This window comes from Scyliorhinus torazame, unplaced genomic scaffold, assembly GCF_047496885.1.
Source record: "Scyliorhinus torazame isolate Kashiwa2021f unplaced genomic scaffold, sScyTor2.1 scaffold_386, whole genome shotgun sequence".
NCBI lineage: Eukaryota > Metazoa > Chordata > Chondrichthyes > Carcharhiniformes > Scyliorhinidae > Scyliorhinus > Scyliorhinus torazame.
The window spans coordinates 5,001-30,355 of NW_027308113.1; the positions used below are offsets into that span (position 1 = coordinate 5,001).

General features: G+C 54.2%; 1 protein-coding gene across 1 annotated transcript in view; it reads right to left on the reverse strand.

The window, feature by feature from the left end:
* LOC140406257 (plexin-B1-like) overlaps positions 1 to 25,355 on the reverse strand; it is a gene marked incomplete at its 3' end in the record, with an annotated part of 71,408 nt that overhangs the window by 4,233 nt on the left and 41,820 nt on the right. Inside the window, exons 5-6 of the mRNA XM_072494375.1 lie at positions 22,213 to 22,313; positions 4,948 to 5,080 (exon numbers count right to left, since the gene is read on the reverse strand). Coding sequence (XP_072350476.1) covers positions 4,948 to 5,080; positions 22,213 to 22,313 — 234 coding nt within the window. The remainder of the gene's footprint in view (positions 1 to 4,947; positions 5,081 to 22,212; positions 22,314 to 25,355) is intronic.

The window sequence follows — 25,355 nt, forward strand, 5'->3', positions numbered from 1 at the left end:
GTGCTGTACCTGTCCTGGGAGTGTTTGATGGGGACAGTGCAGAGGGAGCTTTACTATGTATCTAACCCCGTGCTGTACCTATCCTGGGAGTGTTTGATGGGGACAGTGTAGAGGGAGCATTACTCTGTATCTAGCCCCGTGCTGTACCTGTCCGCGGAGAGTTTGATGGGGACAGTGTAGAGGGAGCTTTACTCTGTATCTAACCCGGTGCTGTACCTGTCCTGGGAGTGTTTGATGGGGACAGTGTAGAGGGAGCTTTACTCTCTATCTAACCCCGTGCTGTACCTGTCCTGGGAGTGTTTGATGCGGACAGTGTGGAGGGAGTTTTACTCCGTATCTGACCCCGTGCTGTACCTGTCCTGGGAGTGTTTGATGGGGACAGTGTAGAGGGAGATTTACTCTGTATCTAACCCCGTGCTGTACCTGTCCTGGGAGTGTGTGTGGGGACAGTGTAGAGGGAGTTTTACTCTGTATCTAACCCCGCGCTGTACCTGTCCTGGGAGTGTTTGATGGGGACAGTGTAGAGGGAGCTTTACTCTGTATCTAGCTCCGTGCTGTACCTGCCCTGGGAGTGTTGTGATGGGGACAGTGTAGAGGGAGCTTTACTCTGTATCTAACCCCGTGCTGTACCTGTCCTGGGAGTGTTTGATGTGGACAGTGTAGAGGGAGATTTACTCTGTATCTAACCCCGTGCTGTACCTGTCCTGGGAGTGTTTGATGGGGACAGTGTAGAGGGAGCTTTACTCTGTATCTAACTCCGTGCTGTACCTGTCCTGGGAGTGTTTGATGGGGACAGTGTAGAGGGAGCTTTACTCTGTATCTAACCCCGTGCTGTACCTGTCCTGGGAGTGTTTGATGGGGACAGTGTAGAGGGAGATTTACTCTGTATCTAACCCCGTGCTGTACCTGTCCTGGGAGTGTTTGATGGGGACAGTGTAGAGGGAGCTTTACTCTGTATCTAACCCGTGCTGTACCTGTCCTGGGAGTGTTTGATGGGGACAGTGTAGAGGGAGCTTTACTCTGTATCTAACTCCGTGCTGTACCTGTCCTGGGAGTGTTTGATGGGGACAGTGTAGAGGGAGCTTTACTCTGTATCTAACCCCGTGCTGTACCTGTCCTGGGAGTGTTTGATGGGGACAGTGTAGAGGGAGCTTTACTCTGTATCTAACCCCGTGCTGTACCTGTCCTGGGAGTGTTTGATGGGGATGGCGTAGAGGGAGCTTTACTCTGTATCTAACCCCGTGCTGCACCTGTCCTGGGAGTGTTTGATGGGGACAGTGCAGAGGGAGCTTTACTCTGTATCTAACCCCGTGCTGTACCTGTCCTGGGAGTGTTTGATGGGGACAGTGCAGAGGGAGCTTTACTATGTATCTAACCCCGTGCTGTACCTATCCTGGGAGTGTTTGATGGGGACAGTGTAGAGGGAGCATTACTCTGTATCTAGCCCCGTGCTGTACCTGTCCGCGGAGAGTTTGATGGGGACAGTGTAGAGGGAGCTTTACTCAGTATCTAACCCCGTGCTGTACCTGTCCTGGGAGTGTTTGATGGGGACAGTGTAGAGGGAGATTTACTCTGTATCTAACCCCGTGCTGTACCTGTCCTGGGAGTGTTTGATGGGGACAGTGTAGAGGGAGCTTTACTCTGTATCTAACTCCGTGCTGTACCTGTCCTGGGAGTGTTTGATGGGGACAGTGTAAAGGGAGCTTTACTCTGTATCTAACCCCGTGCTGTACCTGTCCTGGGAGTGTTTGATGGGGATGGCGTAGAGGGAGCTTTACTCTGTATCTAACCCCGTGCTGCACCTGTCCTGGGAGTGTTTGATGGGGACAGTGCAAAGGGAGCTTTACTCTGTATCTAACCCCGTGCTGTACCTGTCCTGGGAGTGTTTGATGGGGACAGTGCAGAGGGAGCTTTACTATGTATCTAACCCCGTGCTGTACCTATCCTGGGAGTGTTTGATGGGGACAGTGTAGAGGGAGCATTACTCTGTATCTAGCCCCGTGCTGTACCTGTCCGCGGAGAGTTTGATGGGGACAGTGTAGAGGGAGCTTTACTCTGTATCTAACCCGGTGCTGTACCTGTCCTGGGAGTGTTTGATGGGGACAGTGTAGAGGGAGCTTTACTCTCTATCTAACCCCGTGCTGTACCTGTCCTGGGAGTGTTTGATGCGGACAGTGTGGAGGGAGTTTTACTCCGTATCTGACCCCGTGCTGTACCTGTCCTGGGAGTGTTTGATGGGGACAGTGTAGAGGGAGCTTTACTCTGTATCTCACCCCGTGCTGTACCTGTCCTGGGAGTGTTTGATGGGGACCGTGTAGAGGGAGCTTTACTCTGTATCTAACCCCGTGCTGTACCTGTCCTGGGAGTGTTTGATGGGGACAGTGTAGAGGGAGCTTTACTCAGTATCTAACCCCGTGCTGTACCTGTCCTGGGAGTGTTTGATGGGGACAGTGTAGAAGGAGCTTTACTCAGTATCTAACCCCGTGCTGTACCTGTCCTGGGAGTGTTTGATGGGGACAGTGTAGAGGGAGCTTTACTCTGTATCTAACTCCGTGCTGTACCTGTCCTGGGAGTGTTTGATGGGGACAGTGTAGAGGGAGCTTTACTCTGTATCTAACCCCGTGCTGTACCTGTCCTGGGAGTGTTTGATGGGGACAGTGTAGAGGGAGATTTACTCTGTATCTAACCCCGTGCTGTACCTGTCCTGGGAGTGTTTGATGGGGACAGTGTAGAGGGAGCTTTACTCTGTATCTAACCCGTGCTGTACCTGTCCTGGGAGTGTTTGATGGGGACAGTGTAGAGGGAGCTTTACTCTGTATCTAACTCCGTGCTGTACCTGTCCTGGGAGTGTTTGATGGGGACAGTGTAGAGGGAGCTTTACTCTGTATCTAACCCCGTGCTGTACCTGTCCTGGGAGTGTTTGATGGGGACCCTGTAGAGGGAGCTTTACTCTGTATCTAACCCCGTGCTGTACCTGTCCTGGGAGTGTTTGATGGGGATGGCGTAGAGGGAGCTTTACTCTGTATCTAACCCCGTGCTGCACCTGTCCTGGGAGTGTTTGATGGGGACAGTGCAGAGGGAGCTTTACTCTGTATCTAACCCCGTGCTGTACCTGTCCTGGGAGTGTTTGATGGGGACAGTGCAGAGGGAGCTTTACTATGTATCTAACCCCGTGCTGTACCTATCCTGGGAGTGTTTGATGGGGACAGTGTAGAGGGAGCATTACTCTGTATCTAGCCCCGTGCTGTACCTGTCCGCGGAGAGTTTGATGGGGACAGTGTAGAGGGAGCTTTACTCTGTATCTAACCCGGTGCTGTACCTGTCCTGGGAGTGTTTGATGGGGACAGTGTAGAGGGAGCTTTACTCTCTATCTAACCCCGTGCTGTACCTGTCCTGGGAGTGTTTGATGCGGACAGTGTGGAGGGAGTTTTACTCCGTATCTGACCCCGTGCTGTACCTGTCCTGGGAGTGTTTGATGGGGACAGTGTAGAGGGAGATTTACTCTGTATCTAACCCCGTGCTGTACCTGTCCTGGGAGTGTGTGTGGGGACAGTGTAGAGGGAGTTTTACTCTGTATCTAACCCCGCGCTGTACCTGTCCTGGGAGTGTTTGATGGGGACAGTGTAGAGGGAGCTTTACTCTGTATCTAGCTCCGTGCTGTACCTGCCCTGGGAGTGTTGTGATGGGGACAGTGTAGAGGGAGCTTTACTCTGTATCTAACCCCGTGCTGTACCTCTCCTGGGAGTGTTTGATGGGGACAGTGTAGAGTGAGCTTTACTCTGTATCTAACCCCGTGCTGTATCTGTCCTGGGAGTGTTTGATGGGGACAGTGTAGAGGGAGCTTTACTCTGTATCTAACGCCATGCTGTATCTGTCCTGGGAGTGTTTGATGGGGACAGTGTAGAGGGAGCTTTACTCTGTATCTAACCCCGTGCTGTACCTGTCCTGGGAGTGTTTGATGGGGACAGTGTAGAGGGAGCTTTACTCTGTATCTAACCCCGTGCTGTATCTGTCCTGGGAGTGTTTGATGGGGACAGTGTAGGGGGAGCTTTACTCTGTATCTAACCCCGTGCTGTACCTGTCCTGGGAGTGTTTGTTGGGGACAGTGTAGAGAGAGCTTTACTCTGTATCTAACCCCGTGCTGTCCCTGCCCTGGGAGTGTTTGATGGGGACAGTGTAGAGGGAGCTTTACTCTGTATCTAACCCCGGGCTGTACCTGTCCTGGGAGTGTTTGATGGGGACAGTGTAGGGGGAGCTTTACTCTCTATCTCACCCCGTGCTGTACCTGTCCTGGGAGTGTTTGATGGGGACAGTGTAGAGGGAGCTTTACTCTCTATCTAACCCCGTACTGTACCTGTCCTGGGAGTGTTTGATGGGGACAGTGTAGAGGGAGCTTTACTCTCTATCTAACCCCGTACTGTATCTGTCCTGGGAGTGTTTGATGGGGACAGTGTAGGGGGAGCTTTACTCTGTATCTAACCCCGTGCTGTACCTGTCCTGGGAGAGTTTGATGGGACAGTGTAGAGAGAGCTTTACTCTGTATCTTACCCCGTGCTGTACCTGCCCTGGGAGTGTTTGATGGGGACAGTGTAGGGGGAGCTTTACTCTATATCTAACCCCGTGCTGTACCTGTCCTGGGAGTGTTTGGTGGGGACAGTGTAGAGGGAGCTTTACTCTGTATCTAACCCCGTGCTGTACCTGCCCTGGGAGTGTTTGATGGGGACAGTGTAGGGGGAGCTTTACTCTGTATCTAACCCCGTGCTGTACCTGTCCTGGGAGTGTTTGATGGGGACAGTGTAGAGGGAGCTTTACTCTGTATCTAACCCCGTGCTGTACCTGTCCTGGGAGTGTTTGATGGGGACAAGTACCCTCTGGGTTTCGAGGGAGCGGACTGCACAATCTGTGGTGTCCTGAATATGGCGTTGCCATGGAGATATCGTGGCCTACCTCCGTCTTGTCCTCTCGACTGACATTGGCCGGGATCTTGCTCTGCACAGAGAGGCAGGAGCCATTTCCATCATAGAACCACAGCCAGTGATTGACTTCCTGGTGACGAGCGCACTCCAGTTTCCTGCCACACCTGTGGGTATAAGCCAATCGCGTTAGCCGTGACCGACAGGGCGACAGAGACTCCACCTTGTCAGTAAATGTTGTCCGTTCCCTAAAGGGTGGCCAATGTTTGGAGTCTCCTAAATGTTCTGCTGGTGCCCTCAGAAGGAGAGGAGGCGGAGGTGGTGGTGGCGATGGATGCGGAGAAGGTTTTTGATCGGGTGGAGTGGAATTACCTGTGGGAGGGGCTGGGAAGGTTTGGGGTTTGGTGAGGGCTTTATTGACTGGGTGCGGTTGCTCGATCAGGCACCAGGAGCGAGTGTGAGTACGAACCGGCTGAGGTCGGGGTATTTTGAACTACACCGAGGGACGAGGCAAGGGTGCCCCCCCCTCCCCGCTACTGTTTGCTCTGGCCATAGAGCCATTGGCCATGGCGTTAAGAGCCTCTAGGAACTGGAAAGGGCTGGTTCAGGGGGGGGGTGGAGCACCGGGTCTCGCTCTACGCAGATGACCTGCTCTTGTACATCTCAGACCCATTGGAGGGGATGGGGGAAGTTATGCGGATCCTCGGGGAATTTGGTAATGTTTCGCGGTATTAATTGAACCTGGGGAAAAGCGAGATGTTCGCGATCCAGGTAAGAGGGCAGGAGAAGAGACTGGGAGAGCTGCTGCTTAGAATGATAGGGAAGAGCTTTCGATATCTGGGAATCCAGGTGGCCTGGGAATGGGAGGCACTGCACAAGTTAAACCTATCCCGGCTGGTAGAACAAATGGTAGAGGACTTTAAGAGATGGGACATGCTCCCGCTATCACTGGCGGGGAGGGTACAGACGGTGAAAATGACGGTCCTCCCCAGATTTTTGTTTGTCTTCCAGTGCCTCCCCATCTTCATCCCGAGGGCCTTTATCAAACGGGTGAATAAGATCATTTTGGGCTTTGTGTGGGCGGGTAAAACCCCGCGAGTGAAGAAAGTGTTGCTGGAGCGCAGTCGGGGGGAGGGTGGGTTGGGGCTGCCGAACTTCTGCAATTACTACTGGGCGGCGAATATAGCCATGATTAGGAAGTGGGTGGTGGGGGAGGGGTCGGTGTGGGAGCGGATGGAGGCGGCGTCATGCAAAGACACCAGTTTGGGAGCACTGGTAACGGCACCTCTTCCGTTCTCGCCGGCCCGGTACTCCACAAGTCCGGTGATGGTGGCGGCTCTGAGAATCTGGGGGCAGCAGAGGTGATATAAGGGAGGGGAGGGAGCATCGATTTGGACCCCGATTTCTAATAGCTATCGGTTTGTACCTGGTAGGCTGGATGGTGGGTTCCGGGGATGGCAAAGGACAGGAATTAGGAGGATGGAGGATCTATGTATAGACGGGAGCTTCCCCAGCTTGAAAGCCTCGGAGGATAAATTTAAATTGCCAGCAGGGAATGGGTTTAGGTATCTGCAGGTGCGAGACTTCCTGAGAAGGCAGGTTCCGGCCTTCCCGCTACTGCCACCACGGGGGATACAGGACAGAGTGGTCTCCGGTACCTGGGTGGGAGAGGGGAAGGTATCAGATATCTACCAGAAACTTTTGGAATCGGAGGAAACTCCGGTGGAGGAGCTTAAGGGCAAGTGGGAGGACGAGCTTGGAGGTGAGATAGAGGCGGGTCTGTGGGCGGATGCCCTAAGCAGGGTTAATACATCCTCATCGTGCGCCAGGCTTAGCCTGAAACAGTTTAAGGTCGCCCACCAGGCACACATGACGGTGGCCCAGATGAGCAATTTTTCGGGGTAGAGGATAGGTGTGCGAGGTGTGCGGGAAGCCCAGCAAACCATGTCCACATGTTCTGGGCATGCCCGAAGCTTAGAGGGTTTTGGCAGGGTTTTGCTCAGGCAATGTCCACGGTGCTAAAAACACGGGTGGTGCCGAGTCCGGAGGTGGCGATCTTTGCAGTGTCGGAAGAGCCGGGAGTTGAGGGGGCGAAAGAGGCCGACGTCCTGGCCTTTCCCTCCCTGGTAGCCCGGAGACGGATCTTGTTAATGTGGAGGAACTCAAAGGCCCCCCCGCCCCCCCCGCACCCCCCACCCCCCCCGCCCCCACCCACCCCCCCCCCCGCACCCTGGGGCGGGGGGGGGGGGGGCTGTAGATTTGGTTCAGGGGCAACATGGGGAGATGTTCATTCACAGGGTGATGCGGCAGCAACGCTTCAACCAGGCTCTCCAAAGCTGCCAAGGTCTCAATTAAAAACAGAGAAGTATCAATATCCCTTGGTTACCCCCACACTGGGAGCACTGTGCACAGTTCCAGTCTACATATCCCTCGGTTAGACCCACACTGGGAGCACTGTGCACAGTTCCAGTCTCCATATCCCTCGGTTAGACCCACACTGGGAGCACTGTGCACAGTTCCAGTCTCCATAACCCTTGGTTAGGCCCACACTGGGAGCACTGTGCACAGTTCCAGTCTCCATATCACTTGGTTAGACCCACACTGGGAGCACTGTGCACAGTTCCAGTCTCCATATCCCTCAGTTAGACCCACACTGGGAGCACTGTGCACAGTTCCAGTCTCCATATCCCTCGGATAGACCCACACTGGGAGCACTGTGCACAGTTCCAGTCTCCATATCCCTTGGTTAGACCCACACTGGGAGCACTGTGCACAGTTCCAGTCTCCATATCCCTTGGTTAGACCCACACTGGGAGCACTGTGCACAGTTCCAGTCTCCATATCCCTCGGTTAAACCCAAACTGGGAGCACTGTGCACAGTTCCAGTCTCCATATCCCTCGGTTAGACGCACACTGGGAGCACTGTGCACAGTTCCAGTCTCCATATCCCTCGGTTAGACCCACACTGGGAGCACTGTGCACAGTTCCAGTCTCCATATCCCTTGGTTACACCCACACTGGGAGCACTGTGCACAGTTCCAGTCTCCATATCCCTTGGTTACACCCACACTGGGAGCACTGTGCACAGTTCCAGTCTCCATATCCCTCGGTTAAACCCAAACTGGGAGCACTGTGCACAGTTCCAGTCTCCATAACCATTGGTTAGGCCCACACTGGGAGCACTGTGCACAGTTCCAGTCTCCATATCCCTTGGTTAGACCCACACTGGGAGCACTGTGCACAGTTCCAGTCTCCATATCCCTTGGTTAGACCCACACTGGGAGCACTGTGCACAGTTCCAGTCTCCATATCCCTCGGTTAAACCCAAACTGGGAGCACTGTGCACAGTTCCAGTCTCCATATCCCTCGGTTAGACCCACACTGGGAGCACTGTGCACAGTTCCAGTCTCCATATCCCTCGGTTAGACCCACACTGGGAGCACTGTGCACAGTTCCAGTCTCCATACCCCTTGGTTAGACCCACACTGGGAGCACTGTGCACAGTTCCAGTCTCCATATCCCTCGGTTAAACCCAAACTGGGAGCACTGTGCACAGTTCCAGTCTCCATAACCATTGGTTAGGCCCACACTGGGAGCACTGTGCACAGTTCCAGTCTCCATATCCCTTGGTTAGACCCACACCGGGAGCACTGTGCACAGTTCCAGTCTCCATATCCCTTGGTTAGACCCACACTGGGAGCACTGTGCACAGTTCCAGTCTCCATATCCCTCGGTTAAACCCAAACTGGGAGCACTGTGCACAGTTCCAGTCTCCATATCCCTCGGTTAGACCCACACTGGGAGCACTGTGCACAGTTCCAGTCTCCATATCCCTCGGTTAGACCCACACTGGGAGCACTGTGCACAGTTCCAGTCTCCATACCCCTTGGTTAGACCCACACTGGGAGCACTGTGCACAGTTCCAGTCTCCATATCCCTTGGTTACACCCACACTGGGAGCACTGTGCACAGTTCCAGTCTCCATATCCCTTGGTTACACCCACACTGGGAGCACTGTGCACAGTTCCAGTCTCCATATCCCTTGGTTAGGCCCACACTGGGAGCACTGTGCACAGTTCCAGTCTCCATATCCCTTGGGTAGACCCACACTGGGAGCACTGTGCACAGTTCCAGTCTCCATATCCCTTGGGTAGACCCACACTGGGAGCACTGTGCACAGTTCCAGTCTCCATATCCCTCGGTTAAACCCAAACTGGGAGCACTGTGCACAGTTCCAGTCTCCATATCCCTCGGTTAGACCCACACTGGGAGCACTGTGCACAGTTCCAGTCTCCATATCCCTCGGTTAGACCCACACTGGGAGCACTGTGCACAGTTCCAGTCTCCATACCCCTTGGTTAGACCCGCACTGGGAGCACTGTGCACAGTTCCAGTCTCCATATCCCTTGGTTACACCCACACTGGGAGCACTGTGCACAGTTCCAGTCTCCATATCCCTTGGTTACACCCACACTGGGAGCACTGTGCACAGTTCCAGTCTCCATATCCCTCGGTTAAACCCAAACTGGGAGCACTGTGCACAGTTCCAGTCTCCATAACCATTGGTTAGGCCCACACTGGGAGCACTGTGCACAGTTCCAGTCTCCATATCCCTTGGTTAGACCCACACTGGGAGCACTGTGCACAGTTCCAGTCTCCATATCCCTTGGTTAGACACACACTGGGAGCACTGTGCACAGTTCCAGTCTCCATATCCCTCGGTTAAACCCAAACTGGGAGCACTGTGCACAGTTCCAGTCTCCATATCCCTCGGTTAGACCCACACTGGGAGCACTGTGCACAGTTCCAGTCTCCATATCCCTCGGTTAGACCCACACTGGGAGCACTGTGCACAGTTCCAGTCTCCATACCCCTTGGTTAGACCCACACTGGGAGCACTGTGCACAGTTCCAGTCTCCATATCCCTTGGTTACACCCACACTGGGAGCACTGTGCACAGTTTCAGTCTCCATATCCCTTGGTTACACCCACACTGGGTGCACTGTGCACAGTTCCAGTCTCCATATCCCTTGGTTAGGCCCACACTGGGAGCACTGTGCACAGTTCCAGTCTCCATATCCCTTGGGTAGACCCACACTGGGAGCACTGTGCACAGTTCCAGTCTCCATATCCCTCGGTTAAACCCAAACTGGGAGCACTGTGCACAGTTCCAGTCTCCATATCCCTCGGTTAGACCCACACTGGGAGCACTGTGCACAGTTCCAGTCTCCATATCCCTCGGTTAGACCCACACTGGGAGCACTGTGCACAGTTCCAGTCTCCATATCCCTCGGTTAGACCCACACTGGGAGCACTGTGCACAGTTCCAGTCTCCATATCCCTCGGTTAGACCCACACTGGGAGCACTGTGCACAGTTCCAGTCTCCATATCCCTTGGTTAGACCCACACTGGGAGCACTGTGCACAGTTCCAGTCTCCATATCCCTTGGTTACACCCACACTGGGAGCACTGTGCAAAGTTCCAGTCTCCATATCCCTTGGTTACACCCACACTGGGAGCACTGTGCACAGTTCCTGTCTCCATATCCCTTGGTTTGACCCACACTGGGAGCACTGTGCACAGTTCCAGTCTCCATATCCCTTTGTTAGACACACACTGAGAGCACTGTGCACAGTTCCAGTCTCCAGATCCGTTGGTTTGACACACACTGGGAGCACTGTGCACAGTTCCAGTCTCCATATCCCTCGGTTAGACCCACACTGGGAGCACTGTGCATAGTTCCAGTCTCCATACCCCTTGGTTAGACCCACACTGGGAGCACTGTGCACAGTTCCAGTCTCCATATCCCTTGGTTACACCCACACTGGGAGCACTGTGCACAGTTCCAGTCTCCATATCCCTTGGTTTGACCCACACTGGGAGCACTGTGCACAGTTCCAGTCTCCATACCCCTTGGTTAGACCCAAACTGGGAGCACTGTGCACAGTTCCAGTCTCCATATCCCTTGGTTAGACCCACACTGGGAGCACTGTGCACAGTTCCAGTCTCCATATCCCTTGGTTTGACCCACACTGGGAGCACTGTGCACAGTTCCAGTCTCCATATCCCTTGGTTACACCCACACTGGGAGCACTGTGCACAGTTCCAGTCTCCATATCCCTTGGTTACACCCACAGTGGGAGCACTGTGCACGGTTGAAGTCACCATATCCCTTGGTTACACCCACAGTGGGAGCACTGTGCACAGTTCCAGTCTCCATTACACTTGGTTACACCCATACTGTGAGCACTGTGTACAGTTCTGGTCTCCATATCCCTTGGTTAGACCCACACTGGGAGCACCGTGCACAGTTCCGGTCTCCATATCCCTTGGTTAGACCCACACTGGGAGCATTGTGCACAGTTCCTGTCTCCATATCCCTTGGTTAGACCCACACTGAGAGCACTGTGCACAGTTCCAGTCACTATATACCTCGGTTTGACCCACACTGGGAGCACTGTGCACAGTTCCAGTCTCCGTATCCCTTGGTTAGACCCACACTGAGAGCACTGTGCACAGTTCCAGTCTCCATATCCCTTGGTTACACCCACGCTGGGAGCACTGTGCACAGATCCAGTCTCCATATCCCTTGGTTACACCCACACTGAGAGCACTGTGCACAGTTCCAGTCTCCATATCCCTTGGTTTGACCCACACTGGGAGCACTGTGCACAGTTCCGGTCTCAATATCCCTTGGTTACACCCACACTGAGAGCACTGTGCAGAGTTCCAGTCTCCATATCCCTCGGTTAGACCCACACTGGGAGCACTGTGCACAGTTCCAGTCTCCATATCCCTTGGTTAGACCTACACTGGGAGCACTGTGCACAGTTCCAGTCTCTATATCCCTCGGTTACACCCACACTGGGAGCACTGTGCACAGTTCCAGTCTCCATATCCCTTGGTTAGACCCACACTGGGTGCACTGTGCACAGTTCCAATCTCCATATCCCTCGGTTAGACCCACACTGGGAGCACTGTGCACAGTTCCAGTCTCCATATCCCTCGGTTAGACCCACACTGGGAGCACTGTGCACAGTTCCAGTCTCCATATCCCTCGGTTAGACCCACACTGGGAGCACTGTGCACAGTTCCAGTCTCCATATCCCTCGGTTAGACCCACACTGGGAGCACTGTGCACAGTTCCAGTCTCCATATCCCTTGGTTAGATCCACACTGGGAGCACTGTGCACAGTTCCAGTCTCCATATCCCTTGGTTAGACCCTCACTGGGAGCACTGTGCACAGTTCCAATATCCATATCCCTTGGTTAGACCCACACTGAGAGCACTGTGCACAGTTCCAGTCTCCATATCCCTTGGTTAGACCCACACTGAGAGCACTGTGCACAGTTCCAATATCCATATCCCTTGGTTAGACCCACACAGAGAGCACTGTGCACAGTTCCAGTCTCCATATCCCTCGGTTAGACCCACACTGGGAACACTGTGCACAGTTCCAGTCTCCATATCCCTCGGTTAGACCCACACTGGGAGCACTGTGCACAGTTCCAGTCTACGTATCCCTTGGTTAGACCCACACTGGGAGCACTGTGCACAGTTCCAGTCTCCATATCCCTCGGTTAGACCCACACTGGGAGCACTGTGCACAGTTCCAGTCTCCGTATCCCTTGGTTACACCGACACTGGGAGCACTGTGCACAGTTCCAGTCTCCATATCCCTCGGTTAGACCCACACTGGGAGCACTGTGCACAGTTCCAGTCTCCATATCCCTTGGTTAGACCCACACTGGGAGCACTGTGCACAGTTCCAGTCTCCATATCCCTTGGTTACACCCACACTGGGAGCACTGTGCAAAGTTCCAGTCTCCATATCCCTTGGTTACACCCACACTGGGAGCACTGTGCACAGTTCCTGTCTCCATATCCCTTGGTTTGACCCACACTGGGAGCACTGTGCACAGTTCCAGTCTCCATATCCCTTGGTTAGACCCACACTGAGAGCACTGTGCACAGTTCCAATATCCATATCCCTTGGTTAGACCCACACAGAGAGCACTGTGCACAGTTCCAGTCTCCATATCCCTCGGTTAGACCCACACTGGGAACACTGTGCACAGTTCCAGTCTCCATATCCCTCGGTTAGACCCACACTGGGAGCACTGTGCACAGTTCCAGTCTACGTATCCCTTGGTTAGACCCACACTGGGAGCACTGTGCACAGTTCCAGTCTCCATATCCCTCGGTTAGACCCACACTGGGAGCACTGTGCACAGTTCCAGTCTCCGTATCCCTTGGTTACACCGACACTGGGAGCACTGTGCACAGTTCCAGTCTCCATATCCCTCGGTTAGACCCACACTGGGAGCACTGTGCACAGTTCCAGTCTCCATATCCCTTGGTTAGACCCACACTGGGAGCACTGTGCACAGTTCCAGTCTCCATATCCCTTGGTTACACCCACACTGGGAGCACTGTGCAAAGTTCCAGTCTCCATATCCCTTGGTTACACCCACACTGGGAGCACTGTGCACAGTTCCTGTCTCCATATCCCTTGGTTTGACCCACACTGGGAGCACTGTGCACAGTTCCAGTCTCCATATCCCTTTGTTAGACACACACTGAGAGCACTGTGCACAGTTCCAGTCTCCAGATCCGTTGGTTTGACACACACTGGGAGCACTGTGCACAGTTCCAGTCTCCATATCCCTCGGTTAGACCCACACTGGGAGCACTGTGCATAGTTCCAGTCTCCATATCCCTTGGTTACACCCACACTGGGAGCACTGTGCACAGTTCCAGTCTACGTATCCCTTGGTTAGACCCACACTGGGAGCACTGTGCACAGTTCCAGTCTCCATATCCCTCGGTTAGACCCACACTGGGAGCACTGTGCACAGTTCCAGTCTCCGTATCCCTTGGTTACACCGACACTGGGAGCACTGTGCACAGTTCCAGTCTCCATATCCCTCGGTTAGACCCACACTGGGAGCACTGTGCACAGTTCCAGTCTCCATATCCCTTGGTTACACCCACACTGGGAGCACTGTGCACAGTTCCAGTCTCCATATCCCTTGGTTAGACCCACACTGGGAGCACTGTGCACAGTTCCAGTCTCCATATCCCTTGGTTAGACCCACACTGGGAGCACTGTGCACAGTTCCAGTCTCCATATCCCTTGGTTAGACACACACTGGGAGCACTGTGTACAGTTCCAGTCTCCATATCCCTTGGTTAGACCCACACTGGGAGCACTGTGCACAGTTCCAGTCTCCATATCCCTTGGTTACACCCACAGTGGGAGCACTGTGCACAGTTCCAGTCTCCATATCCCTTGGTTAGACCCACACTGGGAGCACTGTGCACAGTTCCAGTCACCATATCCCTTGGTTACACCCACAGTGGGAGCGCTGTGCACAGTTCCAGTCTCCATATCCCTTGGTTAGACCCACACTGGGAGCACTGTGCACAGTTCCAGTCTCCATATCCCTTGGTTACACCCACACTGGGAGCACTGTGCACAGTTCCAGTCTCCATATCCCTTGGTTACACCCACACTGGGAGCACTGTGCACAGTTCCTGTCTCCATATCCCTTGGTTTGACCCACACTGGGAGCACTGTGCACAGTTCCAGTCTCCATATCCCTTTGTTAGACACACACTGAGAGCACTGTGCACAGTTCCAGTCTCCATATCCCTTGGTTTGACACACACTGGGAGCACTGTGCACAGTTCCAGTCTCCATATCCCTCGGTTAGACCCACACTGGGAGCACTGTGCACAGTTCCAGTCTCCATACCCCTTGGTTAGACCCACACTGGGAGCACTGTGCACAATTCCAGTCTCCATATCCCTTGGTTACACCCACACTGGGAGCACTGTGCACAGTTCCAGTCTCCATATCCCTTGGTTTGACCCACACTGGGAGCACTGTGCACAGTTCCAGTCTCCATACCCCTTGGTTAGACCCAAACTGGGAGCACTGTGCACAGTTCCAGTCTCCATATCCCTTGGTTAGACCCACACTGGGAGCACTGTGCACAGTTCCAGTCTCCATATCCCTTGGTTTGACCCACACTGGGAGCACTGTGCACAGTTCCAGTCTCCATATCCCTTGGTTACACCCACACTGGGAGCACTGTGCACAGTTCCAGTCTCCATATCCCTTGGTTACACACACAGTGGGAGCACTGTGCACGGTTCCAGTCACCATATCCCTTGGTTACACCCACAGTGGGAGCACTGTGCACAGTTCCAGTCTCCATTACCCTTGGTTACACCCATACTGTGAGCACTGTGTACAGTTCTGGTCTCCATATCCCTTGGTTAGACCCACACTGGGAGCACCGTGCACAGTTCCGGTCTCCATATCCCTTGGTTAGACCCACACTGGGAGCATTGTGCACAGTTCCTGTCTCCATATCCCTTGGTTAGACCCACACTGAGAGCACTGTGCACAGTTCCAGTCACTATATACCTCGGTTTGACCCACACTGGGAGCACTGTGCACAGTTCCAGTCTCCGTATCCCTTGGTTCGACCCACACTGAGAGCACTGTGCACAGTTCCAGTCTCCATATCCCTTGGTTACACCCACGCTGGGAGCACTGTGCACAGTTCCAGTCTCCATATCCCTTGGTTACACCCACACTGAGAGCACTGTGCACAGTTCCAGTCTCCATATCCCTTGGTTTGACCCACACTGGGAGCACTGTGCACAGTTCCGGTCTCAATATCCCTTGGTTACACCCACACTGAGAGCACTGTGCAGAGTTCCAGTCTCCATATCCCTCGGTTAGACCCACACTGGGAGCACTGTGCACAGTTCCAGTCTCCATATCCCTTGGTTAGACCTACACTGGGAGCACTGTGCACAGTTCCAGTCTCTATATCCCTCGGTTACACCCACACTGGGAGCACTGTGCACAGTTCCAGTCTCCATATCCCTTGGTTAGACCCACACTGGGTGCACTGTGCACAGTTCCAGTCTCCATATCCCTCGGTTAGACCCACACTGGGAGCACTGTGCACAGTTCCAGTCTCCATATCCCTCGGTTAGACCCTCACTGGGAGCACTGTGCACAGTTCCAGTCTCCATATCCCTCGGTTAGACCCACACTGGGAGCACTGTGCACAGTTCCAGTCTCCATATCCCTCGGTTAGACCCACACTGGGAGCACTGTGCACAGTTCCAGTCTCCATATCCCTTGGTTAGACCCACACTGGGAGCACTGTGCACAGTTCCAGTCTCCATATCCCTTGGTTAGACCCTCACTGGGAGCACTGTGCACAGTTCCAATATCCATATCCCTTGGTTAGACCCACACTGAGAGCACTGTGCACAGTTCCAGTCTCCATATCCCTTGGTTAGACCCACACTGAGAGCACTGTGCACAGTTCCAATATCCATATCCCTTGGTTAGACCCACACTGAGAGCACTGTACACAGTTCCAGTCTCCATATCCCTCGGTTAGACCCACACTGGGAACACTGTGCACAGTTCCAGTCTCCATATCCCTCGGTTAGACCCACACTGGGAGCACTGTGCACAGTTCCAGTCTACGTATCCCTTGGTTAGACCCACACTGGGAGCACTGTGCACAGTTCCAGTCTCCATATCCCTCGGTTAGACCCACACTGGGAGCACTGTGCACAGTTCCAGTCTCCGTATCCCTTGGTTACACCCACACTGGGAGCACTGTGCACAGTTCCAGTCTCCATATCCCTCGGTTAGACCCACACTGGGAGCACTGTGCACAGTTCCAGTCTCCATATCCCTTGGTTACACCCACACTGGGAGCACTGTGCACAGTTCCAGTCTCCATATCCCTTGGTTAGACCCACACTGGGAGCACTGTGCACAGTTCCAGTCTCCATATCCCTTGGTTAGACCCACACTGGGAGCACTGTGCACAGTTCCAGTCTCAATATCCCTTGGTTAGACCCACACTGGGAGCACTGTGTACAGTTCCAGTCTCCATATCCCTTGGTTAGACCCACACTGGGAGCACTGTGCACAGTTCCAGTCTCCATATCCCTTGGTTACACCCACAGTGGGAGCACTGTGCACAGTTCCAGTCTCCATATCCCTTGGTTAGACCCACACTGGGAGCACTGTGCACAGTTCCAGTCACCATATCCCTTGGTTACACCCACAGTGGGAGCACTGTGCACAGTTCCCGTCTCCATATCCCTTGGTTACACCCACACTCGGAGCACTGTGCACAGTTCCAGTCTCCATATCCCTTGGTTACACCCATACTGTGAGCACTGTGTACAGTTCCGGTCTCCATATCCCTTGGTTAGACCCACACTGGGAGCACTGTGCACAGTTCCGGTCTCCATATCCCTTGGTTAGACCCACACTGGGAGCATTGTGCACAGTTCCGGTCTCTATATCCCTCGGTTTGACCCACACTGGGAGCACTGTGCACAGTTCCAGTGTCCGTATCCCTTGGTTAGACCCACACTGGGAGCACTGTGCACAGTTCCAGTCTCCATATCCCTTGGTTAGACCCACACTGGGAGCACTGTGCACAGTTCCGGTCTCCATATCCCTTGGTTACACCCACACTGGGAGCATTGGGCACAGTTCCGGTCTCTATATCCCTCGGTTTGACCCACACTGGGAGCACTGTGCACAGTTCCAGTCTCCATATCCCTTGGTTACACCCACACTGGGAGCACTTTCTACAGTTCTAGTCTCCATATCCCTTGGTTAGACCCACACTGGGAGCACTGTGCACAGTTCCGGTCTCAATATCCCTTGGTTACACCCACACTGAGAGCACTGTGCAGAGTTCCAGTCTCCATATCCCTCGGTTAGACCCACACTGGGAGCACTGTGCACAGTTCCAGTCTCCATATGCCTTGGTTAGACCCACACTGGGAGCACTGTGCACAGTTCCAGTCTCCATATCCCTTGGTTAGACCCACACTGGGAGCACTGTGCACAGTTCCAGTCTCCATATCCCTTGGTTACACCCACAGTGGGAGCACTGTGCACAGTTCCAGTCTCCATATCCCTTGGTTACACCCACACTGGGAGCACTGTGCACAGTTCCAGTCTCCATATCCCTTGGTTACACCCACAGTGGGAGCACTGTGCACAGTTCCAGTCTCCATATCCCTCGGTTACACCCACACTGGGAGCACTGTGCACAGTTCCAGTCTCCATATCCCTTGGTTAGACCCACACTGGGAGCACTGTGCACAGTTCCAGTCTCTGTATTATCGAAGGATATCAAAACACTTGACGAGGTACAAGGACGATCCCAGAACTGAGAGATTCTAAATCTCGGGAAAGATTGAGCAGACCGGGGGGTGGGGGGAGGTGGGGGGGGGGGGGCGGGGGGGGGGGGGGGGGGGGCGGGGAGGAGAGAATGGGCGGGGTGGGGGTGGGGGGTGAGGGGGCATCTGCTCACGAGAAACGAAGCTGAGGGGGTGACCTGATCGAGGTGTGTGAAATGATGAAGGGGGTTTCGACGGGGTCGATGTAGAGAAGATGTTTCCACTTGTGTCGGGGGAGGGGGGGAGAGACCAGAACCCGGGGGGCCGTCAATACAAGACCGAGACTAATCAACCCAATCGGGGGGAATTCAGGAGAAACATCTTTACCCAGAGAGTGGGGAGAATGTGGGACTCACTTCCACAGGGAGTGGGGAGAATGTGGGACTCACTCCCACAGGGAGTGGGGAGAATGTGGGACTCACTCCCACAGGGAGTGGGGAGAATGTGGGACTCGCTCCCACGGGGAGTGGGGAGAATGTGGGACTCACTCCCACTGGGAGTGGGGAGAATGTGGGACTCACTCCGACGGGGAGTGGGGAGATTGTGGGACTCACTCCCACTGGGAGTGGGGAGAATGTGGGACTCACTCCCACAGGGAGTGGGGAGAATGTGGGACTCGCTCCCACAGGGAGTGGGGAGAATGTGGGACTAGATCCCACAGGGAGTGGGGAGAATGTGGGACTCACTCCCACAGGGAGTGGGGAGAATGTGGGACTCGCTCCCACAGGGAGTGGGGAGAATGTGGGACTCACTCCCACGGGGAGTGGGGAGAATGTGGGACTCACTCCCACGGGGAGTGGGGAGAATGTGGGACTCACTCCCACTGGGAGTGGGGAGAATGTGGGACTCACTCCCACAGGGAGTGGGGAGAATGTGGGACTCGCTCCCACAGGGAGTGGGGAGAATGTGGGACTAGATCCCACAGGGAGTGGGGAGAATGTGGGACTCACTCCCACAGGGAGTGGGGAGAATGTGGGACTCGCTCCCACGGGGAGTGGGGAGAATGTGGGACTCACTCCCACAGGGAGTGGGGAGAATGTGGGACTCACTCCCACAGGGAGTGGGGAGAATGTGGGACTCGCTCCCACAGGGAGTGGGGAGAATGTGGGACTCACTCCCACAGGGAGTGTGGAGAATTTGGGACTCACTCCCACAGGGAGTGGGGAGAATGTGGGACTCGCTCCCACAGGGAGTGGGGAGAATGTGGGACTCACTCCCACAGGGAGTGGGGAGAATGTGGGACTCGCTCCCACGGGGAGTGGGGAGAATGTGGGACTCGCTCCCACGGGGAGTGGGGAGAATGTGGGACTCACTCCCACAGGGAGTGGGGAGATTGTGGGACTCGCTCCCACGGGGAGTGGGGAGAATGTGGGACTCACTCCCACTGGGAGTGGGGAGAATGTGGGACTCACTCCCACAGGGAGTGGGGAGAATGTGGGACTCGCTCCCACAGGGAGTGGGGAGAATGTGGGACTAGATCCCACAGGGAGTGGGGAGAATGTGGGACTCACTCCCACAGGGAGTGGGGAGAATGTGGGACTCGCTCCCACGGGGAGTGGGGAGATTGTGGGACTCGCTCCCACGGGGAGTGGGGAGAATGTGGGACTCACTCCCACAGGGAGTGGGGAGAATGTGGGACTCACTCCCACAGGGAGTGGGGAGAATGTGGGACTCGCTCCCACAGGGAGTGGGGAGAATGTGGGACTCACTCCCACAGGGAGTGGGGAGAATGTGGGACTCGCTCCCACGGGGAGTGGGGAGAATGTGGGACTCGCTCCCACGGGGAGTGGGGAGAATGTGGGACTCACTCCCACAGGGAGTGGGGAGAATGTGCGACTCGCTCCCACAGGGAGTGGGGAGAATGTGGGATTCGCTCCCACGGGGAGTGGGGAGAATGTGGAACTCGCTCCCACAGGGAGTGTGGAGAATGTGGGACTTGCTCCCACAGGGAGTGGGGATAATGTGGGACTCGCTCCCACAGGGAATGGGGAGAATGTGGGACTCACTCCCACAGGGAGTGGGGAGAATGTGGGACTCGCTCCCACAGGGAGTGAGGAGAATGTGGGATTCGCTCCCACGGGGAGTGAGGAGAATGTGGGATTCGCTCCCACGGGGAGTGGGGAGAATGTGGGACTCGCTCCCACGGGGAGTGAGGAGAATGTGGGACTCGCTCCCACGGGGAGTGGGGAGAATGTGGGACTCGCTCCCACAGGGAGTGGGGAGAATGTGGGACTCGCTCGCATGGGGAGTAGGGAGAAAGTGGGACTCGCTCCCATGGGGAGTGGGGAGAATGTGGGACTCGCTCGCACAGGGAGTGGGGAGAATGTGGGACTCGCTCGCATGGGGAGTAGGGAGAAAGTGGGACTCGCTCCCACAGGGAGTGGGGAGAATGTGGGACTCGCTCCCACAGGGAGTGGGGAGACTGTGGGACTCGCTCCCACGGGGAGTGGGGAGAATGTGGGACTCGCTCCCATGGGGAGTGTGGTGAATGTGGGGCTCGCTCCCACGGGGAGTGGGGAGAATGTGGGACTCACTCGCACAGGGAGTGGGGAGAATGTGGGACTCGCTCCCATGGGGAGTAGGGAGAAAGTGGGACTCGCTCCCACGGGGAGTGTGGAGAATGTGGGACTCGCTCCCACGGGGAGTGGGGAGAATGTGGGACTCGCTCCCACAGGGAGTGGGGAGAATGTGGGACTCGCTCCCACAGGGAGTGGGGAGAATGTGGGACTCGCTCCCATGGGGAGTGTTGAGAATGTGGGACTCGCTCCCACGGGGGAGTGTGGGGAATGTGGGACTCGCTCCCACGGGGAGTGTGGGGAATGTGGGACTCGCTCCCACGGGGAGTGGGGAGAATGTGGGACTCGCTCCCACGGGGAGTGGGGAGAATGTGGGACTCGCTCCCACAGGGAGTGAGGAGAATGTGGGATTCGCTCCCACGGGGAGTGAGGAGAATGTGGGATTCGCTCCCACGGGGAGTGGGGAGAATGTGGGACTCGCTCCCACGGGGAGTGAGGAGAATGTGGGACTCGCTCCCACGGGGAGTGGGGAGAATGTGGGACTCGCTCCCACAGGGAGTGGGGAGAATGTGGGACTCGCTCGCATGGGGAGTAGGGAGAAAGTGGGACTCGCTCCCATGGGGAGTGGGGAGAATGTGGGACTCGCTCGCACAGGGAGTGGGGAGAATGTGGGACTCGCTCGCATGGGGAGTAGGGAGAAAGTGGGACTCGCTCCCACAGGGAGTGGGGAGAATGTGGGACTCGCTCCCACAGGGAGTGGGGAGACTGTGGGACTCGCTCCCACGGGGAGTGGGGAGAATGTGGGACTCGCTCCCATGGGGAGTGTGGTGAATGTGGGGCTCGCTCCCACGGGGAGTGGGGAGAATGTGGGACTCACTCGCACAGGGAGTGGGGAGAATGTGGGACTCGCTCCCATGGGGAGTAGGGAGAAAGTGGGACTCGCTCCCACGGGGAGTGTGGAGAATGTGGGACTCGCTCCCACGGGGAGTGGGGAGAATGTGGGACTCGCTCCCACAGGGAGTGGGGAGAATGTGGGACTCGCTCCCACAGGGAGTGGGGAGAATGTGGGACTCGCTCCCATGGGGAGTGTTGAGAATGTGGGACTCGCTCCCACGGGGAGTGGGGAGAATGTGGGACTCGCTCCCACGGGGAGTGTGGGGAATGTGGGACTCGCTCCCACGGGGAGTGTGGGGAATGTGGGACTCGCTCCCACGGGGAGTGGGGAGAATGTGGGACTCGCTCCCACGGGGAGTGTGGGGAATGTGGGACTCGCTCCCACACAGAGTATTCGAGGTGAATCGTCCCGTTGTGATTAACAGGAAAGCGGGGGGGGGGGGGGGGGGGGGAGCTCGATAAACTTGAGGGAGACAGGAATAGAAGGATAGGGGAGAGAGGGAGACATGGAGACAGCAGGGGTTGGAGGAGGGTGTGTGGCAGGAACAGCGGCGTGCATCAGAGAGGCCGAATGGCCTATGGCTCTGTTTGAAGCTCTCAGTATTGCTATGTATGTGCATCATTGTGTCAGATACTAACCTACCGTCTAGCACACACCAGCCACAGTATGGATCTCGGGCGTCTAGACAGCTCGTACAGTTCGAGTATCGCGAACACTCAGCCACGGGCACCTTGGTTATCTGTGGATGGGGAAGGGACAAGTTTAACACACCAAAACCCGCAGAGCCAAAAATCCGAGTGAGGAGGGGGTCCCGGTATAAACACACACCTTACTGTTAATCCTATTAAAAAAAAATTCCAATTTAGGGGCAATTTAGTGTGGCCAATCCTCCTATCCCCAGCCCCGTGTGGAGTTTAGGTGCGGGTTAGGTGGATTGGCCTTGCTAAATCGCTCTTTGTGTCCAAAATAAAAGTTAATTGGGGTTACTGGGTTACGGGGATAGGGTGGAGCAGGTGTGCTTGAGTAGGGTGCTCTTTCCAAGGTGACTCGATGGGCCGAATGGCCTCCTACGGCACTGTAAATTCTGTGATTCTGTGATACTCGAGATTATTTTTTTAATATTCCAGCTGACGTCTTGTATAAATTGAGTCTGAAACAATGACGAGACAGAGTACAGGAATGAGATCGAGAATCTGGTGAACTGGTGCGGCGACAATAATCTCTCCCTCAATGTCAACAAAACGAAGGAGATTGTCACCGACTTCAGGAAGCGTAGTGGAGAACATGCCCCTGTCTACATCAATGGGAACGAAGTAGAAAGGGTCGAGAGCTTCAAGTTTTTAGGTGTCCAGATCACCAACAGCCTGTCCTGGTCCCCCCATGCCGACACTATAGATAAGAAAGCCCACCAACGACTCTACTTTCTCAGAAGGCTAAGGAAATTTGGCATGTCAGCTACGACACTCACCAACCTCTACAGATGCCCCATAGAGAGCATTCTTTCTGGTTGTATCACAGCTTGGTATGGAGCCTGCTCTGCCCAAGACCACAGGAAACTACAAAAGGTCGTGAGTGTAGCCCAGTCCATCCGCAAACCAGCCTCCCATCCATTGACTCTATCTATAATTCCCGCAGCCTCAGAAAGGCCGCCAGCATAATTAAGGACCCCACGCACCCCGGACATGCTCTCTTCCACCTTCTTCCGTCAGGAAAAAGATACCAAAGTTTGAGGTAACGTACCAACCGACTCAAAAACAGCTTCTTCCCTACCGCCATCAGACTTTTGAATGGACCTACCTCGTATTAAGTTGATCTTTTCTCTACACCTTGCTATAACTGTAACATTATATTCTGCAGTCTCTCCTTCCTTCCCTATGTACGGTATGCATTGTTTGTACAGCAGGCAAGAAACAACACTTTTCACTGTAAACTAATACATGTGACAATAATAAATCAAATCAAAGTATAATCTCCTCGCTCCTGTACTCCCTGTCCCCATTCATTTCTAAAATAAAATCCCAGAGTATGAGGTGCTTTACAAACGGGTATTACCATCGCTGAATCCCCCACTATCAACATCCTGGGGGTTACCATTGATCAGAAACTGAACTGGACCCAGACACATTAATACTGTGGCTCCCAGGGCAGGTCAGAGGCTGGGAATCCTGCGGAAAGTAACTCACCTCCTGACCCCCCCCCCCAAAGCCTGTCCACCATCTCCAAGGCACAAGTCAGGAGTGGGATGGAAACTCTCCACTTGCCTGGATGAGAGCAGCTCCAACACTCGAGCAGCTCGACACCATCCAGGACAAAGCAGCCCCGCTTGATCGACACCCCATCCAGACACATTCACTCCCTCCCCCACCGACGCACAGAGGCAGCCGTGTGTACCGTCTACAAGATGCACTGCAGCAACTCACCAAGGCCCCTTAGGCAGCACCTTCCAAGCCCACGCCCTCTACCATCTAGAAGGACAAGAGCAGCAGATACCTGGGACCCCCACCACCTGGAGGCTCCCCTCTGAGCCCCTCACCATCCCGACTCGGAAATATATCGGCCGTTCCTTCACTGTCGCAAAATCCTGGAACTCCCTCCCTATCAGCACAGTGGGTGTACTGTTGAAGCCAGGTATTTCGAATACAACTAGTATAGGTAAAAGATAGCTGTTTAAGCATAAATATTGAGCCCCAGTTTTAAATACCCATTTATACAGCATAGTTCACTTTTACTGAGGTCCGTTGTTCTGGCAAATGCATATTTTCAGAGTCAGTGTGACATTAAAACAGCACAGTTGCAAGATAATTTGACAACTCTTGTGCTAATTGTCAAGGACAAGGACTGAATACTATAGCAACATGAAGACACCATTGCTCACAATGCAGACAACAGCTGGGTCAGAAAAGCTGATGTTGCACATTGAAGATGGACGGCTTGCCATCAAATCAAATGTGTTTGAGTCTAACCCAAACCAATTAGGATTATATTGGGGTGTGATTAGATGACTTAAGACAGATATGAAAGTGTATAACTGAAAAGTTTCTGCCCGCCATGTTAGTGTTGTCTTTTGGTGTTGTCTGTCCTTAATTTCTGTCTTTGATTCTAGTCTCCATTTTAGAGATGTCTTTTGGAGGTTCTGTCAGTCTAACAGTCTGTGTCAGCGATGTTAGTCCACTTTTGACTTTGAGTTTGAGTTTAGCTGAAGATTAGCTTTCTCTCTCTCTTCATGTTTCATTGCCAGACTTTGACCTTTTAAAAGTTACTTTCGAGCTGTCTGCCTAAGCAAAGAAAGATAATGTCTGTAATTCTCTGAAAGCTTCGAATTGTCTACGAATTGCCTTTTAAATGACTTTCAAATTGTAATCAAGCGACTACAAATAAAACAATTCTTTTTGGCACCTGAGAAGTTTTAACTGAAATTTCTGCTGAGTTCCAGTATTCGCAAAGTGCTACTGATAACCGAATAGCAGAGATAATATAAATTCCTTCAACTTTACACAGTCGAATAATACAAGGAATCGAACAACTTGGCACAGTCCAGAAATAGTACAAATCTTACAACTTGTCGTATTGCGCCAGGACTTGATTCATCAACTAAGCTTCCCCCAAACTTGGCGTAGTTCAACAGGTTAAGATCCCATAAATCAAAGATTCTCTATAATTGGCGTAGTCGGCAGCTGGGGGGGAGTACTGAACGACCTTCGGAGGCCCAGGTGACGACGGAAAGCTTCGAAGATAATCGGAGGAGATCCGGAACCTTCGGGAAGCTTCGGAGATAGGAGGA